Genomic DNA, 12323 nt, shown 5'->3' on the forward strand with positions numbered 1-12323 from the left:
CTGACCATTGGTCCTGCTAGCTAGGGATGATGAGAGTTGTAGTCCAAAAAAAAAACACACACCCCCAGCTGGAGACCCAAGTTTGGGAAACCATACCGTAGATTAACTATGCACTGTGTGAACATGGTGCCTGGGCAAATTCTGAGCCTAGATGTTGGTTTATAGGATCAGCATTGAACTGACCCTCACAGTAAAGGTAAAGGTACCCCCGACCGTTAGGTCCAGTCGCGGACAACTCTGGGGTTGCGGCGCTCATCTCGCTCTATGGGCCGAGGGAGCCAGAGTTTGTTCACAGACAGCTTCTGGGTCATGTGGCCAGCATGACTAAACCGCTTCTGGCGAATCAGAGCAGCACACGGAAAAACCATTTACCTTTCTGCTGGAGCGGTACCTATTTATCTACTTGCACTTTGACGTGCTTTCGAACTGCTAGGTTGGCAGGAGCTGGGACCAAGCAACGGGAGCTCACCCCGCCGTGGGGATTCGAACCACTGACCTTCTGATCAGCAAGCCCTAGGCTCTGTGGTTTAGACCACAGTGCCACTCTCACAGTATTTTCACACAAAAGCCCACTCCTGGTTAGCCTTCTTCTCTTCAGCACCATCTCCGAGGTGGGAAAAGTTGTGTTGTTGTTGTTGTTGCTATGGTTAAACAACCGGGAGCCATAAACTCTTGCCAACCTACTACTACAGATCACCCAGGGATCTACTGGTAGATCCCAACCTACATTCTAATCCCCTGCCCCCGCTGTGGAATTTGGGCAGCCCCTTGGCTTGAAAACCTCCAAGGACAGTCACCCTGGTCTCCCTAGGCTAGAGATTAGCAACTAGGTTAATGAGGGCTATAGTGGGCCAAAACCACCTCTCCCCCCTCTCTACGATCCTTGGAACTGTTGGGGGAGGGGAATTAGATAAGAGGCAGTGCTTCTCACAGATAATGCACAACATCCCACCCCTCAATTACTGCAGGCAGGAGTGAGAACCACCAACCTTTTTGCCAGTAGTTTATTCATTTCTTCCATTAGTCCGCCTCCACCACTACTCGTCCGATTGGCATCGCCCTTGGAAGCACCACTTCCTGATGCGTCCTCTGGCTTTTGAGACAGAAACCAGCATTTTAGAACTGGGCACTACGGGGGCCCGATTTTGCTGTCTAAGCAGAGAAAGGTGAGAAAAAAATCCAAGGCCCTAAGGGCAGGTGTCGCTGTCCAGACAACCAGTGGATGAAACACAATAGGAGGCCATCTGTGGATTGTGTGTGTGTGTGTGTTGCTTTACTAATTAGTTGTTTGCAGGACACGAATTCTTCATATTATCTCATTTTTATTTTTATTTTTAAAGGAAGATTTGTCTGCTGAACTGATGTGTACATGCACGCTTATGAAGTGATATGATACAATGATGTGTGTCTATTTTATAGAGACGGATGACTGAATTCAGTAACAAAAGCACCTTAGTTGTAAGCATATCATGTGAACGCAAGCCTTACTGAGAGAAGCATAAATTACTTCCATGGAACAGCAGCAATACGACACACATGCGTTCACTGTACAGAGTTTATCTTTTAAAAATGGGCTTGCTGATTGGCATGGGAGTTGCTGAGGGACACAGGGGCAGAAAAACCTGAAGGTGCTATTGGCTGCACGCACATCACGTGACTTGAGTGCAGCCAGCCGTCTCATCCAGAGCCATGCATGCTGAGTTGGGTAGGCAGTTGCTAACACTCCTCCAGGACATCAGTGTACTGGGTTCTAAACTCCACCGGGAAGTATTAACAAGGGCAATACCCATCTTGGGGCAGACAGGGCCTGCCAACCTGGGAAGTTAGCACAGCCAGGAGAAAGAAAACTCTGATCCTAAACCTCTCCTGTGTTGTGAGACATCTTCGGGAGAAGAAAAGCTCAGGAGTTGACTCTACACAAATCCAGAGTGGAGTCTCTAAGATGGTTGAATGGAGCCTTTAATGCCTCTTTCCAGCCACTCCTGCAGCCAAGCTGATACTAAGCACTTTGCCCTGCTTTCCTTTGGACCACATCAGCGAGGCCGAGAGGGAGGTCTTGTCATCTGGGCAGCCCAAGACCCCCATACACACTTCCCAGGCTTGTGTCCCAGGAAGGTCACTTTGGTGCCACTACCACAATAGTTTGACTTCACCCACAGAGGCGCACTCCATTGTGTCTCGAGACAGATGGATGACAACAAGCAACCCACCTGGAACACCAAATAATTCGGTGTAATGCGTATGTGCTGGTAGGGCGAGTGCTGCATACTTTGTGTCAGGATTATGCCTTAGCAAGAGGAAGGGTGCCCCTATAATATCTGCTCTTAGATGGAAGGCTAAAGCTGAGAGAGAGGGACAGTGAGCAACTTGCCTCAGCAGAGCTAAGATTTGAAACCGGTCTAAACTCTATGCCACCACAGCTACCGCCAGCAGCAGCAGCAGCCCTCATTCCTTACCCGTTGTACTCTCCTTAGTTTGGCACCAGCCAGAGCTGCCGCTAGTCCCGACACGGACCCGTCGTCAGTGCCGGACCCTCCGACGCCTGCTGGCAAGGGGGGCGGCGGGGGTGGCACAGTGCCCGAAGGGGGAGGAGGCGGGGGAGGAGGCGGAGGTGGACCACCAGAGGAAGTGGGTATCCCAGCCGAGGGGTGGCCTGGTGGAAGGACGGGGCCTGGAACATAAAAGAACAATAATTCAGGAATCACATGGTGCTCCACCCCACACACTTCTTGCCCCCTTTTCCTTAATCGTTGCTCCTGTCAAAGTAGACAGGAGACACTGAATTTATCAGGTACCCATGCTCCACCCAGTGAACAGTATATGTCAAATGTCAAAAACTCACTATCAGGCCCCTTGGGGAATAGTTTGGGTCCTGAGCAAGCAAATATTCATAGAACTTCTACTAGGGCAATAGAAGCGGCCCTTCATGATAGTCACAGCCATACCCTGCTAGAAGCCACACCTAGAGATGGGAAGGCCTGGGAAAAAAACCAAAAAAATTGGGGGGAAACCAGTTTTTTCCCCATAGCCACCCCTCCCGGAAAAAATGGGGGGGGGAGTGTGTGGAATATTTAAACTATATCAAACAGTTTAAAAAAACGCTTTGGGGAAAATGGCGGGGAAACATGGGTTTTTCCCATTTTGGGGTTCCCCCCCCCCCAGGCCTTCCCATCTCTAGGACAACCCCTTACAATAATCTTATAATTGTACAATATAATAATTAGTGATGCATCACAACCGTGTAGATCTCTGTGTGTTGCTTTTCAGATAGCTAGAGCTACTATTTTCTGTGCAATATATAATAATAATAATAATAATAATAATAATAATAATAATAATAATAAAGATAGGTCTATTACTCTTCATCCACAGATCTCTTGGACAAATGATTTAGGCCACTCCAATATCCTCTTTCAGAGTGACTTAAGTTGTGTTTTCCATCATATGTAACAGAACTTGCTCACCACTCTCGTAAAACTGAAGCACGTCGTCTTTTCATTGCTCCAAACGCTTAGCTTTGGAACATATAATGGCTAAAAAGCTCCCCTTTCATGCTGAATGGGCAGTTCTAGGACACTGGAGATAGAGACCCTGCTGCAGAAATAGTAAGGGGGTCTTCAACCCACCATGACCTAGGCGAAAACACCTCTCATCTTCTCTCTCCCCATCCCTTAGTCACCAGCCGGCAACTCTTTCCCCAGGGTTCAGATCCCAGCTGTCTGCCATGCTTTGGGCATTCAAATTGTATTGCAATAAAGTAGAATATAAGAAATAAAAGAAGCAATAAAATATAATTTAAAAATTCAATATGGATATTTCATGAGATAGATGTGCCCCAACTCTCCTCGTCAACAACAAATCAACATACGCGTCACCTCCGGAACAAAGTTTGGGAATCCTTACTCTAGACATAACTCACTGAAGGATACATCCACACAAAACTCTCCCGATAAAGTAGATTCCACAGATTTTATAGGCAACTAAACCTGTTCTCTTGTTTAAATATTTGTAGCCTCGAGAGGCTTCTGAATTTCACCCTGGGCCACAAGTGAACATGGCCACTGCGGAAAAGACACAACTGGACTAGACAGATATTTGGGGTCGATACATTTTTATGTTCTAATGTTTATGCAAAAATGTCTCAGCATCACACTTAACTTTACATTATTCCAAACTTGTAAACATCCACCTGTTTGGTCATCTTTGGCAAATCAAAATTGCTTCCCAGCGACCAGGTTGGGGCACTTAGAAAGATGTTATTTATTTTTTAAAAGTATGCCACTTCATATAATTTTCCAAAAAACAACAACAGAAAAAAAACCCTTGACTGTTTACATAAAGCAATTAAGAATGGGCATTCAGTAAAAGTTTCTGAAAAACTAGATTAGAAACTCAAGATAAAAGCAAAACTACCTATCATCTATCTATCTATCTATCTATCTATCTATCTATCTAATCACAACTAAAACGGAATAGAGTACAAAAAGAAAGAATTAAAAAGTTAAGGTTGGGCAAAGTTTCCAATAAAGTTTGGGCAAACACTCATTTATATTACAGGTAGGTAGCCGTGTTGGTCTGAGTCGAAGCAAAATAAAAAAATTCCTTCAGTAGCACCTTAAAGACCAACTAAGTTTATATTTTGGTATGAGCTTTCGTGTGCATGCACACTTCTTCAGATACACTAGAAACAGAAGTAAAATAAAAAAATTCCTTCAGTAGCACCTTAAAGACCAACTAAGTTTATATTTTGGTATGAGCTTTCGTGTGCATGCAAGCTCATACCAAAATATAAACTTAGTTGGTCTTTAAGGTGCTACTGAAGGAATTTTTTTATTTTGCTTCGACTCAGACCAACACGGCTACCTACCTGTAACTAGAAACAGAAGTGTCAGACCCTATATATATACAGAGGGTGGTGGGGGTGGGTGGGAATGGGTGGTGGGCTGATGGGAGTGGTAAACCTGGAGATGGCTGACAGCCATCTCCAGGTTTACCACTCCCATCAGCCCACCACCCATTCCCACCCACCCCCACCACCCTCTGTATATATATAGGGTCTGACACTTCTGTTTCTAGTGTATCTGAAGAAGTGTGCATGCACACGAAAGCTCATACCAAAATATAAACTTAGTTGGTCTTTAAGGTGCTACTGAAGGAATTTTTTTACTCATTTACAGTATATGTGTTTTAAAATAATGACTGACTCCACCTCATGAATTACCTGGGGGAGGTGGGTGCTGCATTATGGTCTGGAGATAAAAGCCCACCCTTTAGCATCTTCATGTGATTACCAGTGCTTTTTTTCTGGCGGTACGCAACGGTACACAGTATCGGCAGCTTTTCGAAGGAGAAGGAGGTGGGAAGGCCCTTGGGTGCCCCCAGAGCATTGCAACTCCTTCCCTGAGCTGGGCAAATGCTCCCCTGGTTTGAGGAAGGAAGTGTGAGGCTCCGACAGAATCCTGGAGCTATGCTGCCTCCTTCCCAAAGCCTGCGAGCCCATTGGACGATAGGACCCATGGTGAAAATAAGGCATGCACAGTCAGGTACTGTGAGTACAGAAAAAAGGTATGGCCATTTACTTAACAGGAGTCCTGTAAGAACTATATACCAAGATCTATAGCAAGTAAACATGTAGTGGTTCGCCATGTAATTGTTTTCCCTGGCCTCTAGGAAATTTTGTGCCCAGCCACCCAGAGTGCTGGCACCTCCCCCCCCCCAAAAGCAAAGCACTGGTGACTATTTTCATTTCCCTATGCATTTTTGTGCTAACCTGTTCATCCATAAGCAATCTCACTCTGTGCCTATAATCTGAGTCCTCAGGGCTTATATTAAGAAAGAGCATCTCCACCCCCCATCGTTCAGTCCGGACACTGACGTCCAGAGCCGAGGGCCTTCTGGCGGTTCCCTCATTGCGAGAAGTGAGGTTACAGGGAACCAGGCAGAGGGCCTTCTTGGTGGTGGCGCCCGCCCTGTGGAACGCCCTCCCATCAGATGTCAAGGAAATAAAGAACTACCTGACTTTTAGAAAACATCCGAAGGCAGCCCTGTTTAGGGAGGTTTTTAATGTTTGATGTTTTTTCATGTTTTTAACATTCTATTGGGAGCTGCCCAGAGTGGCAGGGGAATCCCAGCCACATGGGCAGGGTATAAATATGATGATGATGATGATGATGATGATGATGATGATATTAACAGGTGCTGCCTCTGAGAAGGGCCAATTCTGTGCTGCCCTTTAATGAACAATTGGTCATGGAACAACCAGTAGGGGTCTCCTTCATCATGTCTTACTATGATGAGCAAATGCAGCAGCTGACTAACTCTCGGAAGTTCTTTTACTCAGCCAGAGACTCTCCATCACTCATGTGTCCATTCTCTGCCTCCCCCTCCCCGAGAATTCCTTATCATACAATTGTGTCAATTGCTACCTGTCTACAGCTTTGTTTCTGTCACTTAAAATCATACTGCCCTCTAAAACCACCAAAGTGTTTGATATTCCTCTTAATTTGGGGTTGTCTTCCAGTCCGTATCTTCCATTCAAGCCCACAACGAAAAATCGATGTAGATCTACAACTCAGCGGATTTCAGAATTCTCCAAATGAAAACTCCTGCTCTCTTTATTATCCCCCCCCCACTGAGTTTAGCCTTTTGGCCAGGCTGCCTGTGAAGCTACCTTACAGGTGAAACTCCACAAATTAGAATATCGCCGTAAAGTGTGTTTATTTCAGTAATGCAACTTATTATTTTTATTTTTTATTTTTACAAATGCTTTCTTTTGGAAATTCCACAGTAATAAAACAAATAATTACAAAAATACAAAAATAAACATCGCTATTACATTTCATTAATTACATTCCATTTATAATTGACCCGCCTAACGACAAATAATTACAATTACAACAAATCAAGGCTTGACATATCTTGCTTTGCATGTCATGCATCTATCTCATATATTGGTTTCGCCTTTTAAGTTGCGTTACTGAAATAAATGCACTTTTTGACGATATTCTAACTTTCCGCGTTTCACCTGTATGTAGCTTCTTTTAAGAGAATTATTATTAGTATTATTTATTCAATTTATATACCTCACTTTATCAAAAGACCCCAGGGCAGTGCACAACATTAAAAACACATCACAGAACGTCAATGATAAAAAACATAACAAGAAGCATACTGACAGACAGCCTAATAATAAAATAGCCATCATAATAACAGCTCTCTCCCCCACACTTTCATAGGCCATAGATTATTTAATAGCCAAAGGCCTGGATAGAGGAACATAGCTGCCAAGTCCAGGACGTAAAGATCCGGGATCGGCAGCGCGCGCATGACCGGAAGTTGCGTGACGCAACTTCCGGTGGCGCTTTGCCCTTCTATGGGCACCCGAAAATGGCGGTGCCAGCGCCGGAAGTCGCTTCCGCGCATGACCGGAAACACGTAAAAGCGACTTCCGGCGCCGGCGCCGCCATTTTCTGATGCCCATAGAAGGGCGAAGCGCCACCGGAAGTCGCGTCACGCAACTTCCGGTCATGCGCGGAAGTGGCTTCCGGCGCCGCCATTTTCTGGTGCCCATAGAAGGGCAAAGCGGCACCAGAAAAATGGCCGCCGGGAAGAAGCAAATTTAAGGGACAATGCCGGGATTTTTCGCCAAACGGGAGACCGCCGTGAAACGGTGAGAAAAAAGGGGTTTTCCCGGCGGATACGGGATACTTGGCAGCTATGTAGAGGAATGTTTTTGCCTGGCGCCCAAAGACATGTGATGATGGTGCCAGGCGAGCCTCTATAGGGAGAGCATTCCACAATCAGGGAGCCACCACAGAAAAGGCCTGTTCTCTTGTTGCCACCCTCCAAACCTCTCTGGGATGGGGGGCATAAAGAAAGTGCCTCAGATGACAAGCACAGGGTCACACCAGAACTGAAACACGAGCATTGCCACAAATGAAAGCACTGCTTTGGATGGGCTTTGCCTTCTCTGCCCACTAGGAAAAGACAACTTCCCTTCCAATTCTGCAACCCAAATTGCCAACCTCCCCTCAATATTTCAGTAGCCCTTTTCTGTGGCATAAAAGGGGCTGCTGCAGATCCAGAGCCCTAAGCTAAACAAAGCCACTACTTAGCATTTATAGATTGCTTTAGGCTGTTCAAAACGCTCAGTCATCTCAGTAATTCCTACACCAACCTTGTAAGGGAGGTCAGTAGTGTTAGCTGTATAATGCAGATGGTGGCTTGCGGTTCAACTCTTAGCTTTACTTCCAAGCAAAGCTAATAGTTGAACCCAAAACTTTGTTGATTACGGCTTGTGCTCTCCGCTGGCACATTGCACTAAAGTCCTCACTCAGCCTACGAGACTTCTATACAGGCAATCCGTTAACACAGTGGTTCTCAAAAGGTGTGGTGGCAGGAGAGGATGGTAATTGCGGCAGGAAGACTCAAGGACAATCATAGAAACATTTCTACATTTCAGTGTAGTATAGTATAGTATCAAAACATTTTTTTATTTGCAGAATATGGATAGATATTTTTTCAAAATGAAAGCAGGAGCATCAAGTGTGCAAGCATGATAACTGTCTTTATGTAGCTGCATTGTCTTATACTTTCTGGATGCCCCATGACCACATTATAAAGTAGTTGTGTTCTGTGTTCTAAATCAGCCACTGCTTGGAGTTGCTCCTTTTGGTTTTCCAAGGTATTTCCTTTCAATAAAAAAATCAGGGTGGCGCGAGCCAATTTTTATTCTGGCACAGGGGAAAAAACTTCCAGAACCACTGAATAAACATATGCTGACTGGGGGGGGGGGGCGGTCTACCTCCCTTACGTCAGCACTCCCTGTTCTCTCACTGAATGTGCTTAAAAATTTTTATTTTGCTGAATTTAGGAAATTTTAACAAATTAGCTTCAACTTCAACACATACTTCTCTTAACATTTCGACTTCCCATCCTTACCTCCATGATGTTTTCATTCCCACCCTTTTTCTACTGCATTAGACAGCATGTTTTTATCTAATACCTACTTCCTCTATTCCAATATTATCATTTCCCTCCCTACACCGGCAGGGAGACCTAAGGAGGGCCAAAGGCAACCCTCCGGGTCCATCTGCCCCTCAGAACTCTCACCAGGCCACACCCCATCTCTTTAGGCCACACCCCCATTGGCCACACCCCTCATTGGCCTTGCTGGAATGTGTCCCTGAATTGTGATAATGCATTATTATTTTTTGCTTGTCTAGATGGAGGGTAGAAGCATGTGAGCATTTGCAGAAACCAGCCCACAATACAAAGGCAAATGTCTCTGGCCTGAAAAAGGTTCTACACTATACTAGTTACATATGTCGTTCTCTGGGATATAACCTCTTTATTGGGGAGCCTATACCCTCCAGATGTTGATGGGACTCCCTATTCCCTTCATTCCTGACTGCAGATCTTGCTAACTGGGCCCGATGATCAAACAATGCCTGGAGAGTTCCAGGTTTTTGCCACCTCTGATCTGCACCCTCCACAGGCACTTAAGCATGCTCTTGAAAGCCTGGTCAAAATTTTGGGCTTATAACCTATTGCTTAAAACTTAAAGGTGTCGCCTGCCTAGACTTTGCTTTCTTTTCTTCTTCTTCTTTTTGAACCAGACTGGCATGGCTTCCTATGTTCATTTGCTTTTTAATACGGTGATACCTCTGGTTACGAACTTAATTTGTTCTGGAGGTCCGTTCTTAATCTGAAACTGTTCTTAACCTGAGATACCACTTTAGCTAATGGGGCCTCCCGCTGCCGCACAATTTCTTTTCTCATCCTGGGGCAAAGTTCTTAACCCGAGGTACTACTTCGGGGTTAGCGGAATCTGAAACCCGAGGTGTTTGTAACTCGAGGTACCGCTGTATATAATATAAATAAGTGCAATTCTTTCAAACCAAGTACTTACTGAAGTGGGAAATGGTTGATGAAGTCATGTAAGGAAGGTTCCTCTTGGGCAAATTCACCTCAGATACAGCGGCGTAATAAGGAACAAAGTGTGACATGGATGGATAGAGCTGGTGTGGAGAATGAGGCAAATGTTGGGAGGGCCGGGGGAAAGCCTGGATGTAAGACCCCGCTGTGTCGGTTAGGACAGGCAGATGCGAAACAGGCACGGCTTCCAAGTACGAGAAATAGGACTCGTCTGTTCTCTTTACCTGAGTCCTAGAGGAGCTCGGAGGAATTTGCGTGGCAAAATGTCCGTCGTGGTGGCCGTTCAGACCTAGCTGAGGTACGTTTGCGGAGGTGTCTTGGACCACGGTAGCTGTGGGCCCCCGCATCCTGCCGTTTTGGGCAGGGAGGACCACTGGAATATGGGGCTGCAGGAACAGACCCTTTTGTACGGGGGGCGTCAGGGTCACAGGTGGGGAGGGAGGCTGAGGGGAATAGGAGAGAGAGGAGCGCCTGGTAGGCTGAGGAGGGGCAAAGGGGTAATGGGAAGCCGGGGCAGGTGGCGGGGATAAAGAGATGTGCTTGGTGCTTCGTGTCACAGTCCTGTAGCCTGGCCAGGCCGGAGGGATGGAGGAAGCAGAAGATGGAGAGAACTCGGAGGCAGAATGTCGGTGGCAGGGCAGAGGGGGTTCCCTGGGCCCCTGAGGGGGTTTGAAAGAGGCTTTGCCCACAGGGTCAGGGAGAGGAGAAGATGCCGACGAGATAACTTTGGCGTAAGGAGGTGGAGGCGGGACAGCACCCGTGGAAGTGGAAGCATTGTAGTTACTGTAGTCAGGAGGAGGAGACTGGCAGTGGAAGGGGGAAGAAGACACTTTTATCTGAAGGGTGGAAACTAAAAATAACAGAAAAGGAAAAGGGGTGGGGGGAAGGAGAAAGAATAAGATGGAGGAACGACAGATGGCACCATGGTTAGAAAGACTGGGGAGGAGGAATTAAATCAAAAACAAATCAAAACAAAGCCAAAACTTAATAAAGATTAGTACAGGTATAGGTTTTAAGGATGCCCAAACAAAGCCAGGACAGTTAAACACCAACACGCCACAAAGCACTGGCCTTCAATTGCGCCATGCCTGTTTGCTATAACGTAGAAGACGGAACAGAACGTTAGCCACTCCAGGCTTTCTGTTTGCATCCCATGCTATTTAAGCCAAAGTCGATTTCTAATCCTGCGGTGTGAAAGCACCTTGCAGAAAACGAGGAGCAACTGAATCCCAGAGCACAATGAGCTAAGTTTTGACGTCAGCTGCACTTGCGCAGTTGCCATCCCTCTTTGTACTTCCCATGTCTGTCTGAAATGTTTTCAAGCCACAGGATAATTGCAGCAATACTCAACAGGCCAAACCGTTTCCAGGGAGCAGGTGAAAGTTAAAGGAGGCAAGCAGGGGAAAGGCGAGACCTGCGTTGCTTACAAAAGCTGGATACGTGCCTGTGGTAGAGGTCCTTCTTTCCAGAGATTCCTGGCGCTGCTGCTGCTCCATGGCTTGCCTAAAACAAAGGGGAATAAGGAAAAACAAATCAAGTTTTAGTTCCTAATGTGCATTTGACCAGAGACTTTGGCTTTGTTTGCGCTGAGTATAGTTTGTTGGTGGAGAGGGGGGGGGCGTGGTGCACACAAAACAGCTTTCTTGCGTCATCGTTCATTTATTACAATCTACTATATATTCTGGAAAGTTGTTTGCCTGTTTACTATATGCGGAACACCTGTTAAGAGACTGTAACCAATTTTTGCATGATGGCGGCTGATTTCAAGGAGTACCTGTAGGTTTCTCTCTACGTTGGGCCCCGTTTTGAATCAAGATGGCGGACTGAACCTTTCAAAACTGCATTGAATTTTTGTTGTTCTTGTGGTTTTCTTAGGTTTTCTGAGCAATGCCAGGTACAAGGCTACTAGGTATTTATAGCCCAGCATTAAGCATACCCTAAACAGCATTTTAAAAGGAACCACAAAGAACAATATTGTATCTACCTTTTCAAAAGCGGGTCCTTCCCTCAGGGAAATTTGATGGTAGAATGGCCCTGTGGCGGAGAGGGGACAGTCACGCTGGAACAGGCTGCAGTACAGTCTTTGACAAGGTTCCTCTCCAGGTAGGCGTACCTTTTGTTACTCTTAGGAGGATATACAAGTAGAAAGCTGTTTCTACTCACAGTACCCCTCATGGAAACGTGATGTATTCCAGGAGAAAGTGAAGCATGCTTTAAATTCATCAGGTTTCACTCAGATTTCAACGGCATGCCAGCAAGCTCAACCTTTGCTGAACTGGCTATTATAGGCCTAAGATCCCTAGTGAAGGCTGGTTTTGTGGGATAAATTGTTACCTATTAGGAAGAATTGATGCTTTTGAATTATGGTGCTGGAGGAGACTCTTGAG

The 12323-nt window shown here is 45.9% G+C and overlaps 1 protein-coding gene across 8 annotated transcripts in view; it reads right to left on the reverse strand.

Annotated features, from left to right (window-relative positions):
• The window catches only part of EVL (Enah/Vasp-like), a 154160-nt gene that overhangs the window by 9300 nt on the left and 132537 nt on the right, over positions 1-12323 (reverse strand). For 7 of the 8 annotated variants that reach the window (XM_060271873.1, XM_060271870.1, XM_035106135.2 and 4 more), the window contains exons 5-7: positions 11381-11439; positions 2457-2671; positions 990-1093 (exon numbers count right to left, since the gene is read on the reverse strand). In XM_060271873.1, coding sequence (XP_060127856.1) covers positions 990-1093; positions 2457-2671; positions 11381-11439 — 378 coding nt within the window. Of the gene's footprint in view, positions 1-989; positions 1094-2456; positions 2672-9910; positions 10867-11380; positions 11440-12323 lie in introns of those variants that run through there. The other variant, XM_035106108.2, reaches the window with a different exon arrangement.

The sequence above is a fragment of the Zootoca vivipara genome, chromosome 1 (assembly GCF_963506605.1).
Source record: "Zootoca vivipara chromosome 1, rZooViv1.1, whole genome shotgun sequence".
Taxonomy (NCBI): Eukaryota; Metazoa; Chordata; class Lepidosauria; order Squamata; family Lacertidae; genus Zootoca; species Zootoca vivipara.